Source organism: Lepidochelys kempii, chromosome 19 (genome assembly GCF_965140285.1).
Source record: "Lepidochelys kempii isolate rLepKem1 chromosome 19, rLepKem1.hap1, whole genome shotgun sequence".
Lineage (NCBI taxonomy): Eukaryota > Metazoa > Chordata > Testudines > Cheloniidae > Lepidochelys > Lepidochelys kempii.
The window spans coordinates 10,378,750-10,387,086 of NC_136398.1; the positions used below are offsets into that span (position 1 = coordinate 10,378,750).

Here is an 8,337-nt window from a genome sequence, read left to right on the forward strand (position 1 = left end):
GTCAGGTCTCCTGGGTTCTACTCCCAGCTCCACCATTGACTGGCTTTGGATAAATCACTTAATCTTAGTTTACCGATTTGTAAACTGGATATAATAATACTCACCTGCCTGAAAGGGGAGAGGTGAATATTAACAGCTGTCTTAGACGAAGGGTGCTAGAGAAGCACAAAGGATTATTTTCCAGCAGGAGTCTAACATATCATCAAAAGGGCAGCTCCCAGCATCATTCAAGGGTGAGGAAAGAATGAAACAAGAAGAGCTATGTCTAAAAACAGTCTGACCATTCATCTGCTAATACACTTCTAGAGATTGCTTTAGCTGTGTGGTACAGTGGCCAGGACACTGGATTAGGCGTCAGGGCATCCGAGTTCTCATCCCAGTTCTGCCACAGAGCTGCTAAATGATTGTAGGCAGTCACTTCCCCTCTGAGTTTCCCTGTTCGTAAAATGGGGATAACAATACTTAAGTTCTTTTGTAAAGTGCTTTGGGATCTATGGATGAAGTATCATTAATAGGATACTGCTTTACTTTAAATCAAACGTATTTTTGCCATTGATTTAAATGGCAGCAGAATCAGCCCCTAAGAATAAGTCAACTCAAAACAACTCCACCGCTGCTGGGGACAATGAAAGCAGCGGAGCGCGGTTGAAAATGTGGCCTCGTAACTAATTCCTGAGGTTTCTCCTTTAAAATGAACATTCGCAGCCAACAAACATCTGCATCTATATTGAGTGTGGTGCTCAGCAATTCACAATCCCAAATGATTGCACGTTTCAGCAAATTTCTGTCCAGTTCCCAGCTTCCTGTCTTTTTTCTCCTGTCTGCTCAGTTTGTATTTCTGCCTGTCCGCCTTTCGTTTCCCTACGGCATGTTTCACCAGGTGCAGTTGATGTGAAAAGAGATGAAATATATGTAAGGAAATAAACAAAGTAATTCTCAGTCCCTGATAGTCAGTCACAGATAGGCGCCTGTGTGATGTGTGTGGTTCTTCATAGCCGAGCTATCGCAAATTAATTGCAGAACATGGCTCAAAAGCTCACCTGAGAGCACGAATACAGCCAAGGGAATTTCTGCTCTCCAGCTTAAGGAGGGAAAAATCAGAACAACATGCAATTATTTCATCATTAGATTTTTATCCAAGCGGAGCAAGGCTCTTTCTCTCCTTTCTTTATTGCTCCCACGGGCTGGGGGAAGATGCAACCAGTCTTTTCAAGATGTTTTTTTTCATTCCTTGGGGGCACAAGTTCCATCAAAGCAGAGTCAATAATTACAGAGGAGGATTTTCTGACTCATAAATTATACCTAGCACCACTCACCCTGTGGAGGGCTGTTTTGGAGTGGTGGATAGAAGGTGAGGAGATAATTTTGTATGCAACAACAAGGTGCGTCTTACAAAAGGGGCCTCGTTAAATAACAACGAAGAATATGCTATGGCACTAACAGTGGTCCCACAGTTAAACTGAGCCTGGATTTTGCCTTAGATTTTATACAGCACGTTCCACACATATATAAAGCAACAACTCAGGTTTAGAATAGGTATCATTCCTCAATATCGCCTTAGTCTATAACAACGTTTTTGTGCTCAATGTCTTGTTCAAGGGTGCTGTCAAGGTTCCTTCCCCATGCTGAACTCTAGGGTACAGATGTGGGGACCTGCATGAAAGACCCCCCCTAAGTTTATTCTTACCAGCTTAGGTTAAAAACTTCCTCAAGGTACAAACTTTGCCTTATCCTTGAACCCTACGCTGCCACCACCAAGCGTGTTAAACAAAGAACTGTGTCCAGTTTTGGGCCCCACACTACAGGAAGGATGTGGAAAAATTGGAAAACGTCCAGCGGAGGGCAACAAAAATGATTAGGGGACTGGAACACATGACTTATGAGGAGAGGCTGAGGGAACTGGGATTGTTTAGTCTGCGGAAGAGAAGAATGAGGGGGGATTTGATAGCTGCTTTCAACTACCTGAAAGGGGGTTCCAAAGAGGATGGATCTAGACTGTTCTCAGTGGTAGCTGATGACAGAACAAGGAGTAATCGTCTCAAGTTGCAGTGGGGGAGGTTTAGGTTGGATATTAGGAAAAACTTTTTCACTAGGAGGGTGGTGAAACACTGGAATGTGTTACCTAGGGAGGTGGTGGAATCTCCTTCCTTAGAAGTTTTTAAGGTCAGGCTTGACAAAGCCCTGGCTGGGATGATTTAGTTGGGGATTGGTCCTGCTTTGAGCAGGGGGTTGGACTAGATGACCTCCTGAGGTCCCTTCCAACCCTGATAGTCTATGATTCTAAGAACAGGGAAAGAGTCCACTTGGAGACGTCTTCCCCCCAAAATATCCCCCCAAGCCCTACACCCCCTTTCCTGGGGAAGGCTTGATAAAAATCCTCACCAATTTGCATAGGTGAACACAGACCCAAACCCTTGGATCTTAAGAACAATGAAAAAGCAATCAGGTTCTTAAAAGAAGAATTTTAATTAAAGAAAAAGTAAAAGAATCACCTCTGTAAAATCAGGATGGTAAATATCTTACAGGATAATCAGATTCAAAACATAGAGAATCCCTCTAGGCAAAACCTTAAGTTACAAAAAGACACAAAAAACAGGAATATACATTCTATTCAGCATAGCTATTTTGCCAGCCATTAAACAAAAGGAAATCTAACGCATTTCTAGCTAGATTACTTACTAACTTAAGGAGTTATGAAGAGCATTCTTGATCTGTTCCCGGCAAAAGCATCACACAGACAGACAGACAGACCCTTTGTTCCCCCCCTTCCAGCTTTGAAAGTATCTTGTCTCCTCATTCGTCATTTTGGTCAGGTGCCAGCGAGGTTATCTTAGCTTCTTAATCCTTTAAAGGTGAAAGGGTTTTGCCTCTGGCCAGGAGGGATTTTATAGCACTGTGGACAGAAAGGTGGTTACCCTTCCCTTTATATTTATGACAGGTGCTTAGAACACAGCTGCTTCCTTTGGAGGAGCAAGGAAGAGCTTTCAATCCTAGGCATTGTGGCAGAAGCAGAGGTGATATCAAAACAGGTTTACTAACTGGCGAGAGGGCTGTTGTTGATTGCACTAGCTGGCAGCCAGGGGCAGGCCGAGAGGTGATGCAACAGTCTGATGTGGCGCTGATGTCTGACTGGCATGTGGCAGCATCGTCAAACTCAAGAGTTTGTTTCTTAACAATGTGAAATGCACGCCCATCCTGACCCCAGTGCACATATCCACGTGCATTAAGGCCCAGCTGTTAGCTGCACTGTGTCCTGATCAGAGCAGGAAACTTAAGAGGAAAATACCCCAGGACGGGGATGGCCAGTGCTGCTGCCTCTGTTTGCCAGCTGGGAGCAGATGTCACCGTCTCACTCCAGAATGCTCTCTCTCTCTTTTTTTGACGGTTCTGTGATCTCCTGTCAACCCAGCCCACTCTAAGCTTTATTAATAAAGTCTTATATAATAATGTTATTAGCAGTCATGCTGCACTATCAGCGTGTGTCAAGGTTCCTCCCCCACATCTGAACTCTAGGGTACAGATGTGGGGACCTGCATGAAAACCTCCTAAGCTTACTTTCACCAGCTTAGGTTAAAACTTCCCCAAGGTACAAATTAATTTTATCCTTTGTCCCTGGATCTCCACTGCCACCACCAAACTCTAACTGGGTTTACTGGGAAATGTAGTTTGGACACGTCTTTCCCCCCAAAATCCTCCCAACCCTTGCACCCCACTTCCTGAGGAAGGTTTGGTAAAAATCCTTGCCAATTTGCATAGGTGACCACAGACCCAAACCCTTGGATCTGAGAACAATGAAAAAGCATTCAGTTTTCTTACAAGAAGACTTTTAATAGAAATAAAGAAATCACCTCTGTAAAATCAGGATGGTAGATACCTTACAGGGTAATTAGATTCAAAACATAGAGAATCCCTCTAGGCAAAACCTTAAGTTACAAAAAAGACACACAGACAGGAATAGTCATTCTATTCAGCACAGTTCTTTTCTCAGCCATTTAAAGAAATCATAATCTAACACATACCTAGCTAGATTACTTACTAAAGTTCTAAGACTCCATTCCTGGTCTATCTCCGGCAAAAGCAGCATACAGACAGACACAGACCCTTTGTTTCTCTCCTCCCAACTTTTGAAAGTATCTTGTCTCCTCATTGGTCATTTTGGTCAGGTGCCAGCGAGGTTACCTTTAGCTTCTTAACCCTTTACAGGTGAGAGGATTTTTCCTCTGGCCAGGAGGGATTTTAAAGGGGTTTACCCTTTCCTTTATATTTATGACAGTGTGAATGATGAAACAGAGGATCTGCAGTTCCAGGCCACTAGGCTCTATTGACAAGTCACCTTTATTTTCCTACTGAACATCTTTATGAAGATGGGGGACCACCCTCACTGGGCAATAAGGGGATCCTGGAATGAGCTCACCCCCTTCCTAGTTACTGCTGACCCCTGCTTTGTCGGTCTGACTTTCCCTCCTAGCTCATAGCATTACATCTGAAGAGCAGATATTTTGCCTTTGTGATCCACAGCCCGTATAGATTTAGCAAAACATTTCCCTGAGGAAGCTGCAAAGGGATCAACTTCTCTCTACCTTCCAATGGCTAAACTCAAACACTGGAACTGAGGATGCCTGAAGCTACAGGCCTGGGAGAAACTGAATCAGGCTTGTGGTAGCCTCTCCATTTGTTCTTTCCGGTAGCATGGCAAGACGCTCAGACACCTGAATTCTGCAAACTGCAGAGAAAAAAACCATCAGCCCCAGAATCTTCGTTAACTGTCTCACTAAATCCTGGAAAGAAATCCCTATTCTATTAAGCCCTTTGAGGCCCTACCGCACCCAAGAATCTCACGAGGGGAGAAGAATGGAGGAGGTTTGTAGAATAAATGCACCAAAAACAATGTCAAATGTAAAGAATTCTTCTCATGGCTAGGCTGGTAAATAGAGATGATTTTAAGCTGTATATATTCATCTCAGCAGAGCTCTGAAGGCATATCAGATGTGTCTAGGTGCCTCACAAGATAGTCTCTAGTCAGCTCCCTGCCCACCTCACTTCCCTTCAGTCTATTTACTGATGATACCCACAGAGTTAAACGACAATAATCATCACCATTCCAGGAACACAAAGTCATTACTTAGGGCAGAGTATTCAATGTCAAGCAGAGCTGTGTGGGGAAAAAGGAGTGTGTGTCTGGGAGGTTTGGGGGAAGGCTAGTGCCCTCAGACGCCAAGGTGATGGGCATGGCCTGAACAGAAGAGAATACAACAGTGTGAGTGTGTGAGGAGAGTGTTGCATTTGAGGAGAGTGTGGGTTTGGGGAATGGGTGGGGGGATGTCCGGGGAAGGGACGTGTATGGATACAGAGGTATTTATGGAAGGGGTGTACACCTGTACAGGGTGTGTGTGTATGGGGAGGGTGTGTATGCTTGGGTAAGGATGTGTGTTTGAGGAAGGGGTGTATGCCTGCATAGAGCCTGTGGGTCTAGGTCAGGGTATGGGGTGTGTGGGGCTGAGGTTTTGGGGAGCGTCGTGAGGGCTGCTTAAGCCGTGTTTGTGCTCAGAATTCATACAAATATAAGAATGGCCAAAATGGGTCAGACCTACGGTCCACCTAGCCCAGTATCCTGTCTTCCGACAGCGGCCGGTACCAGATGCTTCAGCAGGAAGGAACAGAACAGGGCAGTTATCAAGTGATCCATCCCCTGTTGTCCAGCCCCAGCTTCTGAGAATCAGCGGTTTCAGGCCATCCTGAGCATGCGGTTGCCTCCCTGAGCATCTTGGCTAATAGCCACTGATGATATCCCCCCTCCCCCGCGGAACTTGTCTAATTTTCTTCTGAACCCAGTTTGTAAATTCCTTCCTTCACGTGGAGTTTATTCCTGAGAGCGAGGGGGGCTGGGAACGGGCTGCAGAGAAGAGGGGAAGCTAGTGGACCAGGGGTGCGAGGGGGCTGGGAAGGGGAAGGCACCTGGCGGCGGGTGGGGCGGCGGGGCGGGGGCGCTGCGGCTCCGGTGACTGGCTCGGGGAAGCATCTCTCAGCTCCGCGCCAGCCCCCCGGCCCCTTATAAGGGCTGCCGGCGCCCGGCGCCGCTGCCACAGCGGCGGGCTCATGCTGGCCGGGGCCCCCCGGCCGAAGCGAGCAGTCGCAGGGGAAGGCAGCGGGGAGCAGCAGGAGCCCCCGATGCCCGGCAGCGCCGGCGCGGGCAAGCCCCGGCCGCGGGCGCAGGCGGCGGCGGCGGCGGGCGGCTCGGCGCTGCCCGGGCTGGAGCTGGCCGAGGCCCGGCGGCGGCTGCTGGAGGCGGAGGCCCGGCGGCGGCTGGTGCTGGAGCTGGAGAGCCGGGTGCAGCAGCTGCACCGCGTCCTGGTGCAGGCCGAGCTGCGCCTGGCCGGCCGCGCCGAGAGCCTGGCCCGGCTGGGCAGCGGCGCCGGCCAGGCCCAGCTCCGCCTGGCCGCCCACGGGCAGCGCCTCAAGAAGAGCCTGCGGCGCTCCCGGAAGGCGCGGCCGCCCGCCCTGCTGGCCTCGGCGCTGGGCGGCTGCGTGCCCTGGGCGGCCGGCCGGCTGCGCCGCGGCCGGGGGGGCGCCGCCCCGGAGCCGCCCGAGTCCCCCTTCAAGAGGAGCCCGCCGGGGCAGCCCCCGGCCTGAGAGCGGCGGGGGGGCACCGCCTCCTCGCGAGGGGCCCCATCCTGGGTGGGGAGGACCCCTGTGCCGGGGGGGGGGCACCGCCTCCTCGCGAGGGGCCCCATCCTGGGTGGGGAGGACCCCTGTGCCGGGGGGGGGGCACCTTCTCCTCGCGAGGGGCCCCATCCTGGGTGGGGAGGACCCCTGTGCCGGGGGGGGGCACCTTCTCCTCGCGAGGGGCCCCATCCTGGGTGGGGAGGACCCCTGTGCCGGGGGGGGGCACCGCCTCCTCGTGAGGGGCCCCATCCTGGGTGGGGAGGACCCCTGTGCCGGGGGGGGCACCGCCTCCTCGTGAGGGGCCCCATCCTGGGTGGGGAGGACCCCTGTGCCGGGGGGGGGCACCTTCTCCTCGCGAGGGGCCCCATCCTGGGTGGGGAGGACCCCTGTGCCGGGGGGAGGGCACCTTCTCCTCGCGAGGGGCCCCATCCTGGGTGGGGAGGACCCCTGTGCCAGGGGGGGCACCTTCTCCTCGCGAGGGGCCCCATCCTGGGTGGGGAGGACCCCTGTGCCGGGGGGGGCACCTTCTCCTCGCGAGGGGCCCCATCCCGGGTGGGTGGGAGGGAGGTGAGGACCCCTGTGCTGGGGGGAGCACCTTGTCCTTGTGAGGGGCCCCATCCCGGGTGGGTGGGTGGGAGGGCAGGACCCCTGTGCTGGGGGGCACCTTGTTATAGTGAGGGGAACCATCCTGGGTGGGTGGGAGGGAGGCGCACCCACTTCAGCTGGGACCTGTGAGAAGGAGCAGCTTCCCCCTCCACAGCACTCTGATCTGGGACCTGGGTGGATCCCACTCAGCAACTGCCTTTCCTGGGCCCTTTTGGGAAATGGAAAGTTGTGCTTGACCCACCCGCCTTTACGTCAGCACCCGTGTCACCTGGGGGAAACTTGGAGGGAGAGCACCCATAGGGAAATGCATCCACTCTAGGCTTGCACTTGGGGACTTTCCATAGCACCCTTCCTTAGAAGGGTTCAGTTCTTGTGGGGCCCCAGGTAGCACCCCACCTTGGCTTGCAGAACTCCTGTTCCACGACTACTCACCCATCTAGTCCATGACAGCACCAGTGCTGGTAGATTGGCCTCCTGAACCACAGGCAGCTCCGCACAAGTGTAAGAGCTCTGATCTGTAAAGAAATGAATGAAGATTCAATTCATCAGGAGCAGAACAAACCCCAATGTGGGACAATCCCATGTCACATGTAGAAGACCCCAGTGTGCTGTGTCATGGCCCAATCTGTTTTGCTGTCCAGGGTGCTTTCAGACCAAATGGGCCCTCTAGAGAGAGATTGCCTCCCCCAGACAGACTGTCCTTACTGGCTCCTGCAAAGACTCATCTGTTTCTCCCACCTCATCAGGCTGCTGGCAGCAATCAGCCTGTTGCTCTGACTCTCTGGTCCCCTTTTGGAACGGGGGGACTGGATCCAAGAATCCTGCCTTAATTTACCCCTGCACATCTCCAGCCTGAGACTTCAGCAATCCACCTGGGGACATCGCTACTGGACTGCACTGAACCTGAAGTATCTGCAGTTGATCAGTAGCTCTCTTGCAGTTTTGGACAATGTTTCTATTCATGGACCAATATCCACTGAGACAGCTTAGTGGGACAGAGACCAAAAAGGAACATTCTCCTCTTCAGTGATTGTAATGACCACAAAGCCTCCCAGCTGGGACATAAAG

At 51.7% G+C, this 8,337-nt stretch overlaps 1 protein-coding gene across 1 annotated transcript; it reads left to right on the forward strand.

The window, feature by feature from the left end:
* The first annotated feature begins 6,017 nt into the window (after nt 1–6,017).
* Nucleotides 6,018–6,693, forward strand: TRNP1 (TMF1 regulated nuclear protein 1). Its single transcript, XM_073317251.2, has one exon. The coding sequence runs from the start codon at nt 6,097–6,099 to the stop codon at nt 6,628–6,630; it is 534 nt and encodes a 177-aa protein (XP_073173352.2). The 5' UTR covers nt 6,018–6,096; the 3' UTR covers nt 6,631–6,693.
* The last annotated feature ends 1,644 nt before the right edge of the window (nt 6,694–8,337 follow it).

What these genes read in the sequence shown, in the direction of transcription:
- TRNP1 (XM_073317251.2), top strand. Translation starts at nt 6,097, where the DNA reads ATGCTGGCCGGGGCCCCCCGGCCGAAGCGAGCAGTCGCAGGGGAAGGC.